Below are 25055 nucleotides of genomic sequence, written 5' to 3'. Positions count from 1 at the left end.
AAAAGTATCTCCGAGCCAGTACAGTTGACCAATAAGGGCGCTGAACCGTCTCTTGAGTATCATTATCTTCAGTGTTGGGAAAGTTACTTTTGAAATGTCATAGGTTACAAATTACTAGTTACCCTGTTAAAAATGTAATCAGTAGCATAACTATTTTAATTACTTCATCAAAGTAATGTAACTTGTTACATTTGATTACTTTATCTAACAAATGTTTAAAACTGGGCAATAAAGCTGAAACATCTTCACCCATGTTATCTGGAAATACGTCAAAAGAAGGCGAAAAGATGCAAAGCAACAGAATGAACGTTAAGCTTCTTTTTTAAGCTTTTTTTATTTGTAATCACCAATATTTTGATTAGTAACTGTAATTTAATTACATATTTTTTCTCAGTAACTTCAACAGATTACAATTACATATATTTTATAATTTAAATGCGTAACGCCGTTATGTAACTAGTTACTCCGAAACACTTGTTATCTTTTATAAAATACACCTCTGATGTTCTCATCAAGCAACATTATGTTGTTCGGCTTACTTGCCAGAGTGAATTACTTTATCAAGGACGATGCTGAGTAAATGCACCACAAAGCATTTCATCATCATAAGCCGTTGAAATTCCAATGTTTTTAATTATGACTCAGATTTCTCATAGCTTTAAACTTACATGAAACACTTTTTCATGGTGTATGACAGTATTATATATACTCTATGTTATTTATCTGTTTTTTCTGAGGCGTAAACATTTCCCTTTGTAATATCATCCTCTGCTCTGCTCTCCTCTCTCTACAGGTCCAAATAAACCCAGGAGCGCTGCCTTACCAGTCACCACTGCTAAAACATCCTGCTCTTACTACTCCAGATGTCTTTTAATGAACAACAACCGAGACACAGACAAGTAGACAGGATACAGAAGACACTAAGATACTCTGCGATTCAACTCAACCACCCCTCCCACCCCCCTCCTCAGTACTTAGTCCGATGGCTTCCCTCGTCTAACTGTCTGCTGTTTTTAACAGAGTTAGGTCTGTTCCTGATGAAACACTGGCCTCATGTGGCTGAAAACTGTAACTGCAGGATATGTGTGCCACACCAAAACAGGCAGCTTCTGTAACAACTACATTGTTTTTTTTTCTTTTGTCTGACAGTCAGGAGCCAATGACTTGCATCCCCTTGTGCTTTTGTGAAAGAAACCAAGAGGGTGCAAAGAGGCCACAACTTCTTGGTGTATTATTGTGTGTTCTCTGCTGTTAAGAGAAATGTCAGTACGAAGCCCTGTTCCTTTAAGTTTCAAAGTGATATCTAACAACTCTTGAGTGCAGATATGCCTGACCAAAGAGTTTAAAAAACCCCAGAGACAAATCCCCGTGTAGCCGGTCTGGAACTTTTTTGCTCTTTGTGCCTGACAGATTCAACACTGGACTTCCAAGAATCTACTAACAAGACTACCGATTTAGGAATGTCAGACATCTTTTCTTTTTTTTTTCTAAGGTTACTTAATGGTGCATTTAACTTCTCATCTGAAAACAAAGATGGAAGCTTGAAAGTCGTGGGCTGGACTCAAACATGCTTACTCTGTTGTCTCATCCCAAACTTTGAATGTTCAATAACAGTGTGGTGTGTAGATTTGCATACTATCATCTCACATGTGCACGTGTACAGGAAGTAGACACACACACACAGACAGACATCAGATAATACATACTGTATGTCAATACACACATGCATGCACACACACACACACACACACAAACACACACACTTACAACAGATCTGTAACTACTTAACTTTTTTTTTTACTACTAATGTGAATCTTAACAATGTTTACAATAGAAAGACTGAACTCTTGACTGACAGATAAGGAGACGGATGCGACAGGTAGATAGACAGGCAGACTGGGAGATGCAGAGAAGATGACTTTTCTAGCTGCAGCATCCCAAAGGCCATGGGGTGATGTCTGCCATATTAAAGACAGATGGGGGCAGTTGTTCCAAGTGTGTTTCTTTGGTCTCTTGCTGTCTGAAACGTCCATCCAAGACAAACAGGTAGAGGGAGAAAGAGGCAGCACATGAGAGAGAAAACAACCACTTGCTCCCTTAGAGAAGAGGTTGGTTGGCAGTTTCCCTTCCACATCAGTCCTCTGAAAGCTTTCAATGCCAAGCTTCAGTTGTCACTCAACTGTCGCTTTCAGAGGGTGAGTCCACCCCCCCCCCCCCCCTCCCTTCCCTTTTCTGAATTAGAAGTAAAATGCTGGAAGCCAGATTACAAGTGCCCAATCAGCCTCGTCAGCAGCATCCAGCTCTTTCTAATAACAACCAAATTCTACCGAGGTGCAACTTTTACGCCAAGAAATGACAATCGCAGTCAGTGGCCTGAATTTTGTCATGGATTTTGTACCGTATAAAAAAAATTGACAGAAAGGTGATTGTGGATAGGAGCTGGATTCGAGTTAGAGAGTGACAACTTAATGATTAATTATTTATAACTTTAAATTCTATATCGTTTTCCCAAACCACTGGTGAATGACAAATATTGGCGAAAGAAAGGGGAAAAGAAATGATAATACAGCAGAGGCTGACTCCTCGACGACACTGCACACCCAGCCTACAGAGTAATGAGGATAAAATCTATACCAGAGACTTAGGAGCTCTCCTTCTTCACCTCGCTACTCGAATTTTAATGTTGAAAGTGCCAACTACACCACACAGGTATCTGTAGAACCCGGTGTCAGACTGGGACCAAAAATAATGGGTCTCAGGTTTACTTGTCTTGGGTTCCCATGCAAGAAAAGAAAGTAGAATAGCAATAGAGGATGTCACAAATCAGAAATCTCACATTTGCATTCCAAGCTGGCAAAGCAGCTACTGACTCCGCTGCTTGTTGAGCTCATCAAGCTTCTCAGAAATGTAAAACACTCAAAATGGCAGTTTTGTGGGGAGACAGAAGGCCAGTGGTTTTTTCTCTTTTATTTAAAAATCCTTATAGAAATGTGACAAAACATGTTTTTATTTGTGTTGCGATCACTGGGCCAAAAGTTTGCTGCCTTCTCCATCTATCAAGGGACACTTCTCAAGGGGGGGAAACACTGGCTTCTCTTGACATAAGAATGGTCTAACAGACCATTTCACTTTGACAAACTGATCTCAAAGTCCACCTCCCACCCCCCTCTGCCAGTTATCTCCAGCAGGATATCTGTGACTACACTGACAGTCACTCTCAAGGACAGAAAACAACATTTTGTGTGTTTGCATGAGGTGTTTCCAAACTGTATTTAATCTCATGCTGCGTGTGACTAACTAGCTACTTAAAGGGAACTGTTTGGTTTGTTGAATGCTCCTCAGCTCTCTTCAAAGAGTCCTAAATGTGAACTTTGTGATTTTTTTCTATAAATAACACAGTCTGAAATGTCTGCTGAGTAAAGGAGAAAAATAGCTACCACAATGTAAAACTGAAATGTAACTTTGAACTTCTAGACGTTTTTTAATCACATGTGGCTGTGTTTACTGTTTTTTCTAGTTGACTAATAATGTATGATGTTGTGTACAAGTGGGACTACTATGTTTTATTTCTTCTAACTGTACAGTGTATTTGACATGTGAGAGCAGTGGCAGAGATAGAGGAGGGAGAATTAGTTGCACTATAGTCTGTAATTCTTTCATTAAGCATTCTGTCATGGCAGGAAATTCACTTTCACTTCAGCACATAATTGACTTTACAAGATTAATTTATAGTTGAATTGTGAACCAACACTAAACATTGCTTTTCAATAAACAAAATGATTGCAGATGATGTGTGCATTCGCAAAATTCAAATCAGAAACTAATGCTGCGAAAGGGTCACGTAGCCATTATTTAAAAGCCAAATTGAAAATGATATTTGTGTCTTTCACAAATGAGACGATTTGAACTGAAAGTGAATTAATTTGTTACCAATTTGTTGACTGGTTGATATAATCTGCCACTGTGGAACCAGTATCAACCTAAGCAGGGCTAATCTGGCTAATTTAACAAACTGAAGCAAATACTCAGTGAATCAGAAAGGATTTCAGATATATAATGTGACCCGTGTGTGTGTGTGTGTGTGTGTGTGTGTGTGCATGTGTGAGTGCGAGCGTGTGTGTGAGAGACTTTGTACTGCAGTACATTGTTTTCTGTGTCATGGTGAACTGAACACTTAACCCAGAATCTGCTAAGCCTCAATCTGCTCTGAACTCAACACAAATTTAAACTGAAGAAAGAACTCATTCAAGATTGTTAATGAACAGCAATAAAAACAGTAATAATATCTTTATGTAATAATAAGAAACACAACATTTACACAGTGTTCTCAGAGTTTGTTGATCACATTTAGACTTTGAAACAGTCAATAGAGCTTTTGTCTGTAGATCTAAGAATGCACTTCTGTACATAGTGAGTTAAACATTTGCAGAACAAGCTGGAGCTAAGCCATTCTGTTGTTGAGTAGTATCAATAAACATTCAGTCAAGCCATTGTAAAGTTCTGAAGTTGTATTGAGAGTTACAAGATCTACTAAAATCTAATGATTCTATCCTGAAACTTTACAGTTAGGACAGAAGTAAAGAATTACATTTATTAATAAGGTACTGAGTAAATGTGTTAATAATATGGAAAAACTATAAGTATCCTATGTTTGGCAAGATTTTCACAAATTTGCATTTCATAAGAGGAATGCAGCATCTTGAGCTTCATCGAAACTATTTTGACCAAGATGTTGAAGTGTTCAATTCAAAGTTAAAGCCTCTGAAAACTTTATTTCAAATCTCAAATATTCCGCTGTAATCTTAAATATTCATGACTAAGTAAGTAACAAAGTTAAAGTTTGGGTGGAAAAAAACATCTCGTCTTATCCTGACTGTGTGGGTGTGGTTAGATCAGATTTGATTGATAGGCAACCCAACTGTCATTACGTTTTGATTCAAATGTTGCTTAATCTTGATGATGATGTCACTAGTATGTAGCATCATACTTCAGCAAAGGCAGAAGCTTCTCATTTGAAATAAGCAAAACTTACTTCATCAGAAAATGTTGCATTACTAAATTATCCCATTATTTATTAAAGAAGCTGAATGAGAAAATACGTTTTCAGGGCCTTTAAATATTGTCATTGGTTCTTGTACACTTGATAGTTTAATATGGGAACATATTACAACAGGCTGTAAAATGTAAAGTATGATATGATTAATTATATGGAGGACCCAGGACAGAACCCTGAGGTACTCCACAGCTCAGCTGCCTTAAGTAGCAGATAACCACTCATCTTAGACATTAAAGAAAATTATCTTAAGTTCCTACAAATCATCTAACAAACTGAAACTGTATTTTTCCCTTAATTTAATTCAACATTAACTTCAGGGAAATAAGGCTGTCGCAGCAGAGAAAGTTATATCATAGGAGCATTTAAAGAATGCAATAATACATAATCATAATCCATTAAGCAACTTTTCATAGTGCTACTTTGTCAATGCAGGAATACAACATTACTAATAACATTATATGTACTAATATATAATGTTACTAACTGTCAAACAAAAATATCCAAACCTTCTCTGTGGCTCTGGGTTGATCTGTTAACGTTCACCACTGACTTGAACCATCTATGTTGATTTAACTCCTTCTCTTTTTAGGACGGTTTTCCCACCGGTGACTGACTGTACATAAACTAGACAGTTGGGAATAAAGTAGACAGTGGAGAAGGAAAGTCTATATTGTGTCCTCTGTTCTCTGACACGTTTCAGACATTTTTTCTACATTTCATGACCTCAGATTTGTGTATGTATATTTGTATATGAGTTGGAAAAAGTTAGATTACTCATGCAAAAGATGGAAACTAAGAATTTCAAGTTACATTTCATTTTGCATGACTTCAACACACAAAAAATAAGCATAAAAAAAGGGATAACAGTACTTCCAAACAGCAAAATGAGTAAAGAACAGTACTAAGGAAAAAATGTTTTCTGTATGAGTGAATATCCCAGCAGCTATGGTCTCATCTAACTTAGAAATTCCTTCACTTCAGAAAGGAAAAAAAACATCTACATTATGCATGTGAGTGGCAAAGTATTCACAGTCTTGAGTTATTTCTTTTGGGGCTCAGGTGTCTTTCTTGTTCAGCCAAGTGTTTTCCAGTATTTCAGTTCTGAAGAAAAATCTACTTTCTAAAATTTCTGAAATGAAGCCAGACGGGTTAACCATTGAAACAAGATTCTTAAGAGACAGCTGAGGGCAACATTCAAAACCTGATCACTTTCTCTTTATGGCTGGTCAGCTCTCACATCCTGACCAGCCATAATACACTCAGTTTCTCCTTAACTTACAGAGAGAGAGAGAGAGAGAGAGAGAGAGAGAGTCATTGCCAGGAAGCACTTATACCTGTGGTGAGAAAATATAGCATCAGTAATCCATAACAGGGTGGTATTCTGACATCCTCATCTAGTGCTCAAAGCTAAATTCAGTGTTTAAATCCTTGAGAATGGTGTTAAAGTAAAACATGAAACATTTTACCAATTAAGGTTCTTCAGAGAGTTGGAAAATCCCTCTTTGTAGATGCATTAGAGTCAGTTTCAGATGGAGTAAATGCTCAAGGTTGAGAGTAGTTTTATTATTTATTTGTAGCCTGTGCAGCATCCCAACTTTTATGACCTATTTTGTGAGGAACAGCGCACTCCTGAAAGCATCTGATAGCTTTTCCGGCTTTATGTAATAAGCTGAGGCTCGCACTTGTAAAGGCCTTTAATATTGTTGGCATTCTCCATTAAAACCAATTGGGCACAGCTGGGACAAGCAAACTAATTACCGCGTGGCTTGTGCCCTATGGCATTAATGAGGAATTGTAACAGAGCTAACAACTCATTTTACAGCCGCCCCAGTTAAGTTTGTTTGAAAGTTGTGCCAACAGCGCCGAACTAAAAGTGTGTCTGTCTAAATTACTTTCATCCTCCAGTGTTCAAGTGTTACTTTCTCTGTTGAAATGAGATGAGCTCCGGTTAAGGGGTGGGGGGGTGGGTTTATGAAGATGAGAATCGTTAGAGTGATGCAATGAAAAGTAATCAGTCCACAACGTTTCATATATAGCCTGGATCTAGCCAGCTCCCACTAATGCCACTGGTAATGATAATAATGGTAAAAGCACAATATGATTCAGTATTTATAGCCTATAAAGAAATGTCCCTCTAATGAATGAGCACTACTGCAGCCAACAGGGATTCAATGGCACTTCCTCAGTCTGCCGGGGGAGACCATGAGATGTGGTTGAAAGGTCTAGCAAACGCTAGTAAGTTTACCTTGAGTTGTGTTATTGAACTCATGTACAAAGCTGGTAAAACACTTTGTGAGCTCTGTAATTGTACTATAGTACTATTCTGCAACATTGGACATCAGTGATAGTGCATATATGTTTGGAAGCCAGGGTCAGATTACCACACCAGGGGTCCCAAGGCAAAAGTCAGCTGTTCGCCCCCTAATCAAACCCCCTGTCAGTTTTATTATAAAATTAATAAATGCATTTTTTTTTAGAATATGCACTTGGCAAGCATCATGTCACCTGAAATATTAGGTAAAGGCATTAAAACTAGATTTGGCAGGATAATGCAGGAGTCACCTTAAGGCCTGAATCATTCCAGTTTACATTAGTGGTGCATATTACTTTGCAATTAATCAAAAATACCTAAATGTTTTGCCATGCAGTAAACCTGTTGAGGACCCCTGAAGGTTTGAGGCTCAGAGTGGTTGCTTGAACCTACATCAATATACATCATTTATACACAACTCTACCGTCCAATGACCACTAGAACTGTTTCTGTTTTCACAGCTAGAACTGGTTGTGCTAGAAGTCTTGTTACAATTGACTAATATAGCCTTACATATATTAGAGAAGTGGTTTCCAACTGTTTTTTGTCATTACTGGTGGCAGGTTATGGCTTTAGTATGGAGAACTATGAGCAGTTCAACTAAAGAGAGATTTTTCCTTCTCAGAATATTTAATTTCAAGGATTATGAGAGGGCTGAAGAGGAAGGATCCAGGAAAAATGAAGACAAACATATGAGGACAGTTGGAAAAAAATGTGTTTGTACAGCAGAACTGTTTTCTTTTTAATACCTTTAAAGGATATGTTTACTTTTTTTTATGTGCATCTTGATACAGTACTCATGCCATTACAATAGGTGCACTGAAGGAGTTATGGGTCAATGTAATGATTCTTCCTGTCCATACTGGCCATGAAATCTCTTCAGAATGCAAGTCCAACATGAGTGATTGGGAACAAAATCCACAATAAATTGGTGTAAAAATGCATTTTAAAGTTTAGCTGAGGATAACATGAGGCTTCAGCAATGTGAGGTAGACAAATCAAGTGATTATTCTCCAAAGTTACAGTCTGTTTAGTACAAAATTAATCTGTGTTTCCATGGACAATGTTTCATTCCTGAACTGTGCAAGATATCCATTTGATTTGTCCAACTCACACTGTTGAATATTAGCTTTGGTTGAACTTATTAAGGCATTTTTGCACAGAATTTGTGCCCCATCACTTCCTTTAAAAATGCATACAAAAAACATGAAGAAAAGGAGCAATACAAACGACCATAAGCTCAATATAAACACACGGGCATGTGGATATTGTTTTAAGACACACTTGAAAATCCTTTAATTGTCGTGTGACCTCTGAGATTTATTTTAGGAGCTAAGCACACATGCCAGCCTCCACCACTAGGCTTCCCATCGGCCTATCGCTGCGTCCCCTGCATGCTGACGTCAGACGCGGAAGCGCCGAGCTGCCTGCTTTGTTTTGTTTTGGTGGTTGAGCTGCTGGATCAGAGACAGAGGGGCAGGAGTCCGGGAGAGAACCGCTCGCTAAATGGGGAGAGCCAAATCGGTGATGGAAGATGACGGACCAATAGCTGACGCCTGTAAAATGCCGAGTTTTATCAGCACTTTCGAAGAGGGGAGGGTGAAATTGTCCCGCAACCTGCCGACAGAAACTTCCTTCACGGAAGGTAAAGTTGAGCGGTCGGTGCGAGATTTGAACCGTCGTGTCAGCAGATCAAACTCGCTGCTTTCTCTGGACGGAGGAGAGAGGGAGCCACAGGAGGAGGAGGACGAGGACGAGGAGGAGGAGGAGGAGGAAGAAGAGGAGGAGGAGGAGGAGAGGGATGCGGAGGGCAACAACAACAACAACTGCAACAGCGTTGGAGGAGGAGGAGGAGGAGGAGAGAGGAGGAGGTCGAGCGCTGTCGAGATTCTGAGGAGGAATTTCGGAGTTTCTAAATCCCCTTCTCTCTGTTTGAGTACAAACAGTCGGATGCAGTGCGGCGCCGAGCATGAAAGTCACGAAAGAAACGTTAACAACGGCGTCACAAACGGCCATGGAACTGAATGTGGCGAGTGTCACAACTCGGACCGAGAGACGACGGGCGAAGCGGTGACTAAAAACGAGCCAACCTTGAACGAGTCAACGACTTCTGATGTTGAAGGAGTTGAATCCGTTGCCGTTTCAGGTCATTGCCGTCATACGTGTGACAGCGGCAGCTACGCAGTAAGTTTAGACGAGTCTTTTAATGTCAAAGAGCACGTTTATTGCACTGTTTACTGCATCGCTAACGACAGCCGCCGACAAGACGTTGAAATCTCAGACGGATACGATGAAACTGTCACACCTGACGCCCAGGAAAGGGAGCTGGAGACGGGGCAGGATGCCGGGTCGAGTCCCGAACTGGTGCTCTACACGCTGGATGACTTGGTGGATCCTTTCGGGGTTATGGCCCACCGGTTGTCCGCGGAGCAGGCCGGCGCAGAGACTGCGATGCCAAGCTGCCGGGTGTGCCTGGAATCGAAAACAATCACACCCTTGCCCTGCTGCAGGAAGGCCGTGTGTGATGAGTGCTTGAAACTCTACGTCACCTCCCAGGTTGGTAGGAGGGAGTGTGAGCAAAGAAGGGGGTATTATTATCAGGATTATATTATTACAGCTCAGCAGGGTGGTCCACAGTGTCCCAGAATCAACCAGGAATGCACCACTGCATGTTCACCCCACCAGCAGCTAGTTTAGCACAGTGTGACCTCACATGTTTCAGATTTTTCACAAAAAAATCTAGATGAAGGTTCAAACTGGGCACATCTCTCTCCTGTTGTTGTTACTTTAAATCACAAAAGTCCCAGTTTTAGGGGATTATAAAAATGTCACAACATCTGCAGGTCTTCTCATGAGATCACAACTGGTTTTTTGTTGTTGTTGGTTTTTTTTTTTGTGAATCTGGGTCACTGACACGTTCTGCACTAAACTAAAATAGGTCCCGGGCAGGAATGTTCTTCACAGTAGCTTACTTTGTGAGCTGTTTGGCTTATTCAGCAATAATCTCCTTTTCTTACACACTAAAGAACAGCCTACAGTACCGAACGACAAATATAAAAATGATGAGGATGTGATTTCTTGCTGGGATCTGTACCAAACCAGCATGTTTCCTAATGTTTGGAGAAGATGATTTTTAGGCCACAGCATCTCTGTAGCACCAAGAAGCTTAATATACAATGGTATGTTGTAACACATTTTAACTTAATCAAAAAATTACAGTTCCTGGATATTGCACTTGGCCATATTGCGATTTCAATAATATTTCGATTAATTGTTCAGCCCTGATGGATGTAATGACTAAGTGTGTAAAGGCAAATAATAGAACAGCTAGAACAGTCTGGTAGGTTCAGAAAATGACATCACTTTACCGTAATGCAGCCTTAAAAACCAGGAAAAGACAACACTTATGACATGTCAAGATATTAGGATATCCAAAATCTAAGATGATATCTAGTCTAATATCACAATATTGATATAATATCGATATATTGCCCAGCCCTAGCCTACAGTCTTATATACGTAAGATTAATGGATTATCTCATCCTTACCTTTTTCACATTAAAGTGTTTTTTACTCATCCAAAGTGAGGATCTAAAGGTGAGGGATCTTTTATGTTGTACAGACTGTAAAACCTTCTGAGGCAAATTTTCTGATTTTGGGCTCTAAAAATATAAAGTAACTGACTTAAAATACATGTATTCTGTTATGTATTATTCATCTTGTTTGTTCAGTCTGTGTTGCAGACTTTTTATTCTTTTGTATTCACTCTTCCTCATCAGTTTAAGATTCCCTACACTTCCCAGAATACCTTTCTTTGGCTGTGGTTGCAATGCATTTTGGGCTAATTAGTTTACCGGAGAGCCACTTACCATCTTCTTCTACAGTGGACCTGCATGTTTGAATGTTGTTGCTCATTAACTGCAATGAGGAAATGAAGAATAGACAGACATAACTTTTAACTTCCGTTAATCAGCGTAGCTCCCGCGGAGACTTGGTTCCTGTCAGCATTCTTCTGGTCATTATCCCAGTTTTAATTAACCTGTGAGATGCCCCCAATATCCTACCAGTCGAGTAAAAGTTGCAGCTTTTGTTGCTGTTGCTACCGTAGCAATCATCTGCTGTAATCTGTTTTGATGATACTGTTTTTATCAGCCAACCAGAACCTCTGCTACTCTTTTTTTTTTATCTGCAGTTATCTTGCTTTGATAACAAGGCATGAATAATCATACAAACACAGACACAAGCAGACTCTCTGATAAGCGCGCTGAGAAGGAGATAAGGGTCATATAAACTATCCTGCGCAGGTGGATTTTTTTTTTTTTTTTTTACCGTCAATTCACTGTGAATGTATTTTAGCACACATGCAGCCTAGGTGATAACCCTCAAGCGTTATTTCAGAGAGATCGGAGCACATGGTCGTAGTGCAAGGCTGTTGGATTGCCTTTGCTTACGGGCACTTGGGCAGTGATAACAGGCAGGGTAGATAATGTATTTTCAGCCTCACTGCAGTAGGAAGCTGCGGCTTCCCTACCTCACAATCATGTTCTGTTTTACTCCAAGGCTAACAACACCTCATTGTGCACAAGTGTCGGATTCTTGTAAATGCACGCTCTGTTATAATGTTTATACAACGTTATAATGGAAATGACAGTGAAAATGCAGAACCCACAATACAAACACACCACACAAGGGGACACGTGCATGTGCGTATTTGAGAGAGAGAGAGAGAGAGAGAGAGAGAGAGTGTGATAGTGCCAGCAGTGGTAACCTGTCCAACCAGTCTGGCAGTGGTCTCACATCACAGTGTGACCGTGCTGTTGTGGCAACAACACTATTACACATCAGTATACATTTTCATAATCACGTAATAGGCTTTTTAGTCTGTGTATGCACGCATGTGTGTGTGTGTGTGTGCTCGTGCTGCAGGGAGATGTTGGGTGTAACTCCAGCTGAGGTCGATGCTATTGTTCTTTGCTTTCTGCCTGCCATCATTTCACACACACACACACACACACACACACACACACACACACACACACCTGCAAAATGCTCCGGTGTCTTATCATGTGTCAGTACAACTGGTCTCACTGGCTTTGATGGACTGAAAGAAAGTATGAAATGAGGAAGGAAATAGAGAGGAAAAGATGCCCTGGGAGGAAAAAAGATAGCTGGGTGGAGAAAAGGAAAAAAGAGGTGAAGGTCAACTTAGTGTCTGTCTAATCGTACCTGTGATACTTACTGTATCATAGATAAGATTAGATGAGATCTGAATACACACACACTTGTATTGTTTTGAGTTTTATAGATCCAGATGTAAAAAAAAAAAAAAAAAAAAATCATTCTCTTGAAACAAAGAAACGCGCAAATGAGAGACTATAAAATATACACGTCGGTTTTTGATTAGTGATTATGAAATAATGCACACTATAGTGAGAGAATCACTTCTATCTGGTGCAGAGCTGCAACGATTAGTTGATTAATCGATCAGTTGATTGACAGAAAATTGACTGGCAATTATTTTGATAATCAAATGATCATTTTAGTAATTTTTTTTGGGTCGATATGCCAAAATATGTGTTTCATTTCAGCTTCTCAAATGTGATGATTTAATACGATAAGACTTAATTGTCAGCTTTGTCAGTTATTACAGTAAACTGATTAGCTTTCAAAATAAGACATTTAAAGACATCAGCTTTGACGCTCTGAAATTATAACAGGCATTTTTCACTATTTTCTGACATTACAAATACGATCAACAAAATAATTGGCAGATTAATAAATAATGAAAATAATCGTTGGATGCAGACCCAATGTGGTGTGCAGGTAATAAAATGTCAAGCCCTGACAGTAGAAAATCACTGTGTCAAAATATGTTTTATATTTATTTTTAAGGCTGCAAAAACATTATAATTTTCAAATCCATTGGTTGATTATTCTATTAAATGTCAAAAAATAGTAAACAGTGACCTCCCTAAGTTCCCAGAGCCCAATGTGACATCTTCAAATTTTTTTTAAATTAACGTAGCAGTGCAAAACCTAAAGATACTCAATATACAATTATATAAAAAAAGCAAAAAAAAAAGAGAATGTTTGACCTTTATTTGCTTAATAAGTCACTTAAACAATAAATTCAAATCAATAATAAAAAAATATTTTTCTGTCAATCAAGTAAACAACTAATCATTTCAGATCTGTTGTTTTTCTCCTTTCAGATACATAACAAGTCGATCATTTATTTTTAAATTGTGCGTTCTTCCCCTCGAGGCTTTGTAAAAGTCTGTGATGGGATACTTAGTGTTTGACTCAGTGGCCAGTTGCTGCCACTCACTCACTCCCTCTGGACTAATGTGTGTGTTATAATACATATTAACTTCCACTCTCCCCAGACCTCCTTCAGCCTTCCATTCATTTTACCTTCACTCCCTCTCTACTCTGGTTAATTATTAACCATTTCCCATCAGTGGTGGGAATATTTAGATTTGATCCAGAGTTGCTTTCTGTGCTTTTCTTAGTGTTACTTTTTCTATTCCATAAAGGATACTGAAGCTTAAAAACCTTGAACAAAATTATAATATCCACTGTCTTATTGTACACTTTTTAAAAATGCGCATACTATTATTTTCCATGCAGGCCATTAACAAAATTAAGAAACTCTCTCGTAAGACGCTGTATCACCTGTCTGTGATGTCTCCCAGGTGCGAGTGGCCAAGGCTTACATCAGCTGTCCGATCCCAGAGTGCAGCGGCTCCCTGGAGGAAGGAGTGGTGGTTTCCCATTTAGCCAGCGAAGACGTGGCGAAATATCGTTACTTTTTGGAGCTGAGTCAGCTGGACTCCAGCACCAAGCCCTGCCCCCAGTGCAGCGAGTTCACCTCTCTGAAGAAGCACAACCCCAACCGTTCCGAGCAAAAGTACAAGGTAACATGACAACACGTTACTGCACCACAACTCAACTCAGTTTTATTTATATAACATCTTTCATACAAAGCAGCGGGATTAGAACAACACAGACAAAAATAAATAAAAGCAAAATAGTCGAATAGGTAAATAAAAATTTTCAAGACTAAAGATAAATAAATCAATAAAATAAAATAAACACCAGTGATTACAATTATACTAAAACCAATGATTAAAACTTTTTCCTCCATCGTCTCTCTTCTTTTCAGCCGGCAAATTCCAGCAGGTTTCCATGGTGATTTGCAAATGAATTGCCTTCTTTTGATTTGTACAACTGTATCTAACGAGAATCTTAATTTATCATTAAAACTGTCAACGAGCTTATCAACTAAGCCAGTGGTGGATGGAGGGAAAGTATTCACCAGATTTAAAAATCTATCCATAACTCGATTGTTTATGTTTTGTTTCAACAACAACAGTCTCTGGACATTTGACGTAGAAAGAATGATGTTAGAAAAGACACAAAAAATGATCAGAAACAGGGACTTTAGCAGTAGAGGAAATATCAACATCAATACCCCTTAGTAATAACTACGTCCAGTGTATTTCCATGAATGTGGGTGGAACTCTGTACATGCTGAACAAGAGTGAGACAAGCAACAAGATCCAGGAAATCCAAAGCCCTCGAATCATTGTGGTCATTGACATGAAAATGAAAACCATTACTGGCAAGAACAATGGACATAAAATCATAAAACTCAGATAAGAAGTTGATGTCGTGTTTGGGAGGCTGATACACAGTCACAGTGAGTACAGGCTGGTGTGCTTTGATAATCATTGCTAAGTAAGTATTAAAATGTTAGAAAATTGCCAAAAGAACACAGAGTGCAGGTAAAACTACTTTATTTTACACACTTCCCTCTAACTGCACACTTGCTGCAATTTTATATACATATATTAACTTAAGTATGTGTCTACTGTCTTCTCTCCCTATTGTAGATCCAGTGTAGCAATTGCCAGTTTGTGTGGTGCTTTAAATGCCACGCACCCTGGCACAATGGGCTCAAATGCCGCGACTACAGAAAAGGAGACAAGCTGCTACGAAACTGGGCGAGCGTCATCGAGCACGGACAAAGAAATGCCCAGAAATGCCCGCAGTGCAGGGTAAGAACTGGAGAGAGAACAGTTGTTAGAAGAAACAAGGTATTGCAATATTGTTTTTTTTCACCGCAGAGAACAACAGTGAAAGTAGGTAAGCGAGTGGAAATGGAAAAGGGAGTGAGTTGGGTGATGGAGGTGAATGAATCGATGACGGCTAAAAAAAAAACAAAACGTGAGAGCAGAGACTGATGACGGATGGAGAGCTGCAGAAAACTAGATGGACTCACAGATTTTTAAGTGCATGTGAATCAGCAGAGCAGAGGATGCACAGACAGTCAATGTATTAGCAAAAAAAAAAAAAAAAATGATGATGATGCCATATCTTTAAACTCGCTGGCATCTCTCTCACAGTCATAAAACAAGTCTTATCTTAAAGTCTCATTACGACGAAGTTAGTTACACAATATCTAATTTGACTGTCAGAAGATAACTAAAGGAATTAAGCAAATTACCGGTATATGGGACCTGTTTCCACTTCCCATCTGAGTCTCTGAGTTTCTGCTCTGGAAGGAGGGAGAGGAGGATCGTGTCGGACTGTGAAGCCAACAAATTGGTGTCATGCTGAGTTGAGCTGGAAAAGAGGCTGAGAGCAGCTGAACTTAATGCCCAGTTTATAGTGAGACCGCTCACCGCTCCAGCGGCCGAATAGTAAAGACCCATGAACTGTGCTGCTGCCGTGCTGCGCGTTAGTTTCTGAACCAGATGCTTGAAAGAACGTTAAACTTTTGTGATAATGCATGTTGCTTTTTTGTCAGTGCGGTGTGTAGTATGTGGGGGAGGATAACTTTCTCTTTTTGTGTGTGTGTGTGTGTGTGTGTAGATCCACATTCAGCGCACAGAGGGATGTGACCACATGACCTGTACGCAGTGTAACACTAACTTCTGTTACCGCTGTGGAGAGCGCTACAGACACCTAAGGTAAGAATATTTAACTTTTTTTTTTTCTGACTGCCTCGTTCAACCATCTCTGTTCTGTTCTTGTTTCATCTTAAAGTCACAGCATAACAGAAGTCAGACAGAAGTGTTTTAGCTTCTGTTCTGTTCTGTGTGACGTTACATCAAATCATTCAGATTTGATTGGACCGCTAAAAACAGGTGTGGCTTAGCAGATACAGTGCAATAGATGTAATAGATGAGATGTAGGGATTAGGTAGTCGACCAGAAGTCACATTTGATTGGATACGGCTCAAGATGAGTCATCAAACATTTGAAAACATTTTTATGTGTAGAGAAAAGAGAGATTTTGATGTAAAAATACTTGTTTGTTGTGTTTTTTTAACATATATTTTTTCATAGAACAAGAGATAACTGAACCCAGAGACACAGGATCAGAACTGTTTCTTTAAATCTTTAAACTTTTCTCTGTTGTCAGGTTTTTCGGGGACCATACGTCCAACCTCAGCGTTTTTGGCTGCAAGTACCGCTATCTACCAGATAAACCGCATCTGAGACGGCTAATTAGAGGGTCTGTCTGTGGTAAGTAGCTGTGTGTGCTGGAAGGAGAATGCCGACTCTTTGACTAAGGGAATAAAATGAAAATCACCACTTTAACCTCAATTAATCAGGGGATATTGAACTCCCTCCTCTCTTTCAGGACTATTGAGTTCTACATTAATACGGCTACATATGGAGTGGTTTAGTGTTTCAAGTAAAAGCCTAATTCAGTGAGGTCTGGGAGTTATTTGGCGTCAAGCTGTTGTTGGTGATAAACAGTTTATCTCTCTGGCGTTCCCATTTTCTCCTCACTGTTGAGAAAAAAAAAAAAAGAGTCGTGTCTTATCTGCGACGGATCTGAATTTACCTCTTGATATCCTTGAAAGATGAGTCGAACACATCCAACCTCTTTACTGGCAGAGGCCACTGAGGAAAAAAAAGCTTTATAATGACAAGCATCACGTATGAGATCATGTCAGTTTCACGGTAATTATTCATTCAACAGTTAACAAACGTGTGCACTAACATGCCTCCAGGAGGGTTGAACTCTCTCTCTGATAGATTTGTTTGACTGCGCTCACCATGACAGCTACAGCGAGTTTGATCAGCGGGGTGCCTGTTGAACTGAGAGCTAATTTGTCCGCTAACAAGAACAATTTAGCCATTATGGCTCTCATCTCTATTTCCATGACATGGACTGTCAGCGGCGCTGATTTTGCATGTAATAAGGGACATTTTACTGTAGATGGAGTTGATAATTTCCCCCCCTAAAAATCTGCTCTGGATTCAGTTACTTTTTACAGCCATAATTATGCAGCTTTGAACAAACATTTGAAATTTTCTGCAGGGATGAATTTAAATAAAATATAACAAAACACATAAAATTTGAACTCATGTATATTCTGTTTCATCTGAAAAGGGAACATTAAATCATTATGAATGATTATTGCTCTCTTCCTTTGCTTTCTCTCTTTCTCTGCAGCCACTAAGGTGCTGATAGCTCCGGTGGTCATTTTGCTGGTCGTGGTGCTCGGAGCCCTGGCGCTGGTGATAGGTAACATAATTATACACATGAGCACACATGCACATTAATCAAAGTGAAGCTGCGGTAAACAGAAAATGGTTTAGCTCTATTACAGATGTTATACAGATATTTCCTTCCACACAGCTTTACTGTGTATATAAAAAATAATAACTACACCGCACACATGCCTTTTATATTAGTCGGTCTCAGAAGAAGTTATATTTAGAGTTACCCGCATCTCCACGTGTCATGTGAAACAAGTCAACTTGTTTTAAAATGCCACAGCTGTAGATCCAGATCGTCACTCTCTGGGTGACTGACTTTTTTACTTCCTGGAACTACATTTACCAGTAATACCAACCAACTGGAAACTCTCTGAGCAGCCTGGCAGGCAGTATTGTGAACCGCTGATGCCTCCGCCGAACTGTAATTAGCGCTAATCTCTTTCCCGTGTCTGTATGTCTGACAGATGATCTGCTGCAGGCTAACATGCCGTGATAGCAGATTCATATTTATTTTCTTCGTTAATAGAATCAGCGCTGTGCTGTTGTGTCTCTCCATTCCTCTTTTTTTTTTTCCGGTTCAATAAATGTTTCTGTTTTCAAGTGCTCTATAAGATGGAATAATTAAATAATCAGAGCTCAGCATTAACAGGCAATTCAAGATTTCAAATGTACATAAAAGGGTAGTTTAGTAACATTATGAGTCTCATTATAGAAACAAGGATATTTTTGCTTTAATCCATCTTGTCCTCCCACACACTTCCTGCCTTCCTTGTCTGCAGGTTTGGTAGTTTTCCCGGTCTACTATGTGTGTAAGAGGAGGAAGAAGCAGCGCACCCAGGGCTCCGGACGCTGGATCTGAAACCTGTCCTGCACTTCATCCAGACCACACACACACACAGACACACACACACACACACATATACACAGAGCTCCAAAAGACAACACCCACATCTCCTCAGGGACGCACACGCCAGCCTGAGTCATCGCAGAAGTCTGAGACAAACATCAGAAAATGAACACTGGCAATTAGTGAAGACCTTTCAGGGTTAATAAAGCGAGACCTGGACGATCACACGTCATCGCGTCAAGAATATTTTTATCTCATGGGACCACTGCTGCACAAGGAATGCTTCATTAGGCCAACTCTTGTCCCCGGACACATTACATTCGCAGTTTTTTCCTCTCTTCTTTCATACTCGACACACATTTCACAACAGCTTGTCTTTGAGGAGAACAAATCAAACACAGGTAATAGATGGATATACAGTTTGGTTTTGGTTTTGGCTTTTGATGTTTGACAGTACTGGATACTAAATTATGAAGGCAGCACAAAAATTCCTCAAACACTTGACTGTGGGAAGAGTGAGGAGGGAAAAAAAGATTGGAGGATCTCGCAGATGAATAATGCGGGAAAATGTGAGGTTGTTTATATCTTCCTTACTTAACTTTTGCAAAAGCTTCCAGCAGTCATTTGTGCCTCGATGAGCAAGGAAAAAAAAAAAAAAAAAAAAAGTGCGAGATGGAAACCAAATTTGGAACAAGCCATTATGGATAAAGGAGTTCTCACAGATGCGGAAAGGAGCTGGACGTTGAATTTCTTTGCATATTGGAAACTCGCATTTGCAATTTGAGTCTTTGACAAGCACACACACCATAGAAAATAATATCAAAGGAGTAAACGTGGAAGGAGGATACTTACTATTTATACTATTATGCTGGATAATGTTGACTCTGCCTGATCTCAAGTTCTTGCTAGAAGGTTTGAAAGTCCCCCTGACTGGTTTTTTAGAAACCGCATTCACCTAATGGAAGTAGATTTTTTTTTAGCAAGCTTGTATTGTTTTCTGTTGTCTTCCATCAAGACCTCCTATCTGTCTGTCTCCTTTTCTTTATGTCCCTCCTGTCTGCCTGGCTGAGCTAATTGCACACTCACCTCCTCTCTGCTATGCTCACATAGTGTATGCCAGCATCTGCATCATCAAAAAAGAAAAAAAAAAAAAAAAAAAAAAAAGCTGCTGTGTGGCAATTGTGCCAAAACAAAACGCTGAATGTGGCAGGCCAGACAGTAAATCCTTTCCCTTTGTTTGTTTTTTTGTTAATTTTTTTTTTAGAGGTTGCATTTTACAGAGGTTTAGTGAGGTACTGCTGTCAGTGTGTCGTGGAGTTTGCATGAAGAAATTGACTTGGAGTCTCTGTAAGATTGCACAAGTTGTAGGAATTTGCGTAAGACAGTTGGAAGAAAAGACTGAACAGTTATTACTACAGCACATGGTACCTGTAGATAAACAGAAGAAAGTATTTAAGGTTTTACTTTTCAGTTGTTTTTTTTTTTTTTGTTTTTGTAGCAGTGGTTTGCCAAAGAGCTAAACAGGGTGTTAGATTTTAAAAGCATGAGTTTAGAGGTCACCATCAGGCTGCTGTGCACTGAATGTGTTTTAGATTCAATTTGGATGTTGTTGGTTTTTTTTTTTAGGTGATCCGGTTTTTGAGGTTTTTAAGAATTGATTTGAAACGTTTGGTTTTGTTTCAGATATTTGCTGTGAAACAAGGATGTCTGTCTGCTTGTGAGTTTGGATGGTGACATAGTGGTTTTCCAAGGCACACACACACACACACACACACACACACACAAGCTTACACACACACACACACAAGCTTTAACTCACTCAAATCGGCACACGAGAAAGCACACACACTCGGAGTGCTGCCAGGGAACGGGAGATTTCCAAGAGCTTTAAAGGTCGTCACCTGGCAGCAGCCAGCTTTCTCTCCTTCAATTATCCCTCTATCCTCTCCTCCCTGCTGCCACGCCTTCATTTTGTTTTACTGCTTCTCTCTTTTTTTTTTCTCTCTCTCTCTCTCTACCACCCTATTCCTGGTTCTATCGCTTTGTTCACACCTTTCCGCCCTCCTGCCCTCTGAGGTGTAACTGAACTTACATCCTGCTGGCCTCGAGGTGGGGAGGTTAATGATTTCAGTACAAAAGGCTCAAATGCCGTAATGGGTGCACATCCACTGGAGCTGTGGCTACTGTTGAGCCACAAAATCCATCTGAACTGGATGCTTTTGAGCCTCTTGATATATGTGGAAATAATGCAGCGCTACCTGCGGTGCACGCTACAGTCAAATATAAGTGGTTTCCACATCAGTAGCAGATTTTTGCGTGTGTGTGTGTGTGTGTGTGTTTATCCCACCACTCCATGGAGTAATCTGGGTTTTGTTGTTCGCTCCCTCGTGAGAGCTGTACAAAGTGAAGACTAAAGGAAAACAAACTAAAAGGCGAGGGTAAGCACAATATATCTGCACATACAGATATTACAGTGAGAAAAAGATGCAGAATGGAACATTTGAGGGGAAAAAACACATGCAGTGAAGACAGTGTCCCTCTTTTATCTTTTACTGCAGCAGCTTTGTATCAGTGCATCTTTAAATCTGTTTATCATGAGTGTTACAGCACAGAACATCACTGAATCTTAACAAAAACAGACAGATTTAAGACATTAAGGAAAAGCAGGTCGGATGTTCATGCATGTCAGACATTTTGCAGTGCAATACCGTTAGCTTGGCTCTGTCCCAGGGATCTGAAACATTTCCTACATCTGGGAGATCAGAAAAATTCAACTGTCAAATACAATGAACATGTAGATACAAGATTCCTAAAGGACATAGAGGATATATTGTTACACACTAAATCAGTAGGTCTGGACTCTCAGGGAGTTTTTTCTGTTCACTGCACTCACAGCCTTTTATCTACATAAACGGTGCCACAGAAATTACCGGATAGCACCACCGTTTCAAAATGCTTCCTGATGCATTTGCCCAGAGCTGCTTAGCAACCATATTTAGTGTCAAAAGAGATCCAAACATCTTAGTTTAGTGTTTCCCAGCCTGACTCTGCTTTGTTGTGAATGCTGCCTGGTGGTCAGGGGTCGAATCTGGGCCTTAAAAAAAAGAAGAAGAACAGGAAAGGTTGTGTTAATGAGTCAGCACGGAGAATTTAAACGTGTCAAACAAAAACATTGAAACATTTTTCCAACCTGTTGTTTAGTTTTAACATATGCATACATGTTTTGTCTGTCTGCTCAGCTAGTCCTACACTGACATGTTGAATTGCTGCTTTTTTTTTTTTTTTTTTGCTTTAATGACATATGACTGACAAGTATGAGCTGTTTTTACAAAGTCATGAACATATATATAATATATATGTACTATTTCCATGGCTTTTTACCAAAAACATCCTGCAGTGTAGACTGTACCACTGCTGAAACAAGTTGTCCATTGATTAGCTTATTGACAGAAAATTTACCATTGACCACTTTTATAATCAATTCATCAGTTACATAATTTATCAAAAATATGCAGAGTAATGCTGTAGTGTAGCTCAGGCAGGGACAGAAATCATTTATAGTCACGTGTTTTGTCTTTACCATCCAATCACTCATGTCCACAACCTAACCCATTCACTGAGGCGGTCCATATAACCTGGCTGGTGCTAATTCATTCTGCTTTCTCCAGGGAATACACTGCTCCTGCATTACATCCACCTCCCCAGCTTCTGCTAGCATTAGTACTAGGTGTGGCTTAGGGAGAAGCTCACTGCAGTGATGTTCATCAAATATCGTGTCTCAGGCTCTGCCGAGGGGTTTGCGAGCTCAGGGACCATCTCAGACACGAGCAGAGTCACGCCACCAAACTAAAATAAACGTCATGTTGAAATAAATAGTAAAAACTTGGCTTGAGTGTCCTGTCTGAACTAACATCTGGTCAGACAGACAGTAAACAACCTCTTAGGAGCCAAGGGATTTGCTGTCAGACAGTAATTGCAAATATGAATTTGTTCTGCCTGGTAAGCTACAGGACAAATGTTTAAAAAAGGTTTTATTACAGGATGTTACCTGTCCTGTTCAGCCCCTCATACATATCTAATTTCTTACCTTTTTATACATGTACAGGTTGTGAAATTCACAATTCTGCCCACTGATGCAACGTTAAGATGCCATCATTTTGTTGTGTTGCTATATATTACTGACGTGATTGCTCACATTTATGTAAACACTAAACAACCGTTTGGGTAAAGCTTTATGGGCAACAAAAAAGTTGCTTTATATTAATTTGTTCAGTGACATGAGAGCTATTTTGGCTAATGATTTTTTCCATTGCTGGGGTGTATTGGCTGGCTGATACTCCTGGCTTTTTTTTTTGTTGCTGTTACAATCCCAGTGATACTGACATAAATATGCAATGGTGCCTTTACAGCCACTATAGCACAGGTGTTGTCAACCTGTGGTTCAGGAGCCCCTGTGTGACTCCAAAGATTATATAAATGGGAGTAAAAATGTGTCACAGAGGATGTGACACATGGGTCAGAAAGATAACTTTATTGATTCTGCCTCAGCATGTGAAAGTGTAATATATCATGATAATAGTCCTTCTATTGTAAAAGTGTATGAAACCACTATTGGATAAATCAGTGGATTAGTTACACTAACACACAGGGTACTGTGCAGAGCAATCAGGCCTTCGATTAGCAATGTGTGTTTATGCTAAACCAGTTCTATAGCTAAATATTGCACCTTTACAGTAACACAATCCAGGGTTTCAGCTGCATCCCAAATACTCTTGTACTTTTGCACAAGTTAAAACTGTCACTTTATCTTGGCTCATACCAACCTCACTCTCTGGACACTGTACATTAAAAAGAGGAAGCAGTAGCACTGTGACCCCTACGTCCAACATTAGACTTGTCATTTTCAAAACGATATGTGGTCATTTCAGCTCAGTAGGCCTGTGGATATTCATGTTGCAGTACGTGTTGTATTGAAATGTAACATGCTTGGGGTTTCCTAACCTAGAAACTTGCAAACGTGTCGGAGAACAGCATCATATTTATGTCAAAGGTATTTATACTCAAAGAAATGTCTTGAACTTGATTTACTGTGCTCCTCGTTTGCACCCAGAACACCTTCCACCTGCTGCCACTGTTAATTATCTGCTGATCTTACTGTTGCTCACTTAACCAGGCACAAACACTGTTTTCATCTAAGGATTTGATGGAGAATAAACTGAACTGTCAAAATGCCAAAACAACCTTATCTGACTATTTTCTTTATACAGTATATCAATATGTATTACTAGATATACTAGACATTAACCAACCTTTTTGTTGACAGGTTTGTGGATGTTTTTGTGTCTGATTTAGTCTCTTCTATAACTAGTATAAATGTCTGTCTGTTGGTCTGTTGGTCAGCCTGTCCATTACAGTAATATAAACCAGTCTTTCTATCTACAACTACAGTTGTGACTACAGTTTTATGTCAGCAGGGGTCATAAGAGCACCACAGGAGGCAAATCCCCATGAACTTGTTCTGTTAAATTGTGCAGTGCAAATGCACAGATCACATCCAGTCAGTGTAACAAAGAATATATATATATATATATATATATATTACCATATTAGTTAAGATTACATAATGTATAAAAATAAGTAAAAATATATAAATAAATAGGTAAATAATGAAAATACTAATTGAATTCCTTCATTATTGAAGTCCTCTGTTATTGCTGTTAGTAGTAGTAGGAGTATTAGTACTACATAGTACTACTACTACTAGTAGTAGTAGTAGTCGTAATAGTTTGGACTGCATACAACAATACAAAGAAAGACACTGCCTAAGAGGTTTAAAAGGAAACATTTTATACAAACACTATTGGAGAAATGTAACTAAGTACATTTAACCAAGTACTGTACTTAAGTACAATTTAGAAGTACTATTTTACTTGAATATTTCTATTTTATACTACTTATACTTGCTCGCTATACTTTCTCCATTACATTTCAGAGGCAAAAAAACTTACTTTTGAGACGTTGAAGTACATTTTGATAACTTTTATACCTCTATTTCAGTAGTCTTTTGAATGCTTTCACTTGTAATGGAGTATTTCTTGAAGTATTGCTACTTTTACTTAAGTATAAGATGTCAGTACTTCCTCTATAATTCACAAACATACATATTTTTTATTTGGAGCTATTAAAATACAGTCTCCTCTTCAATTAGTGCAGTTTTCTGTAAATAAATATGTTTGATAAGTACATTAAGTAAATTAGAACAGCGCGCGCGCATTGGCTCGTGCTTCAAGCTCCGCCTGTGAGAGCTGTCCAGGCGCGTGA

The 25055-nt window shown here is 39.3% G+C and overlaps 2 protein-coding genes across 2 annotated transcripts in view; both read left to right on the top strand.

Annotated features, from left to right (window-relative positions):
* The window catches only part of nkain2 (sodium/potassium transporting ATPase interacting 2), a 108040-nt gene extending 103543 nt beyond the window's left edge, over positions 1–4497 (top strand). Inside the window, exon 7 of the mRNA XM_044376911.1 lies at positions 794–4497. Within this exon, the coding sequence (XP_044232846.1) occupies positions 794–803 (10 nt within the window). The 3' untranslated portion in view covers positions 804–4497. The remainder of the gene's footprint in view (positions 1–793) is intronic.
* A 4270-nt stretch (positions 4498–8767) lies between these two features.
* rnf217 (ring finger protein 217) lies at positions 8768–18961 on the top strand. The gene is made up of 7 exons (XM_044329362.1): positions 8768–9923; positions 14063–14284; positions 15263–15427; positions 16245–16342; positions 16797–16900; positions 17841–17912; positions 18667–18961. The coding sequence occupies exons 1-7, from the start codon at positions 8874–8876 to the stop codon at positions 18744–18746; spliced, it is 1791 nt and encodes a 596-aa protein (XP_044185297.1). The 5' UTR covers positions 8768–8873; the 3' UTR covers positions 18747–18961.
* Positions 18962–25055: the final 6094 nt, after the last annotated feature.

The sequence above is a fragment of the Thunnus albacares genome, chromosome 16 (assembly GCF_914725855.1).
Source record: "Thunnus albacares chromosome 16, fThuAlb1.1, whole genome shotgun sequence".
NCBI classification, from domain to species: domain Eukaryota; kingdom Metazoa; phylum Chordata; class Actinopteri; order Scombriformes; family Scombridae; genus Thunnus; species Thunnus albacares.
Note: the sequence above shows the minus strand (reverse complement) of the source record. Positions and strands in the feature narration are given on the sequence as shown.

Coding starts and splice junctions, on each gene's coding strand:
- rnf217 (XM_044329362.1), top strand. CDS start 8,874: ATGGGGAGAGCCAAATCGGTGATGGAAGATGACGGACCAATAGCTGAC. Junction 16,343..16,796: donor GAGCGCTACAGACACCTAAG/GTAAGAATATTT, acceptor CTCTGTTGTCAG/GTTTTTCGGGGACCATACGT. Junction 16,901..17,840: donor AATTAGAGGGTCTGTCTGTG/GTAAGTAGCTGT, acceptor CTTTCTCTGCAG/CCACTAAGGTGCTGATAGCT.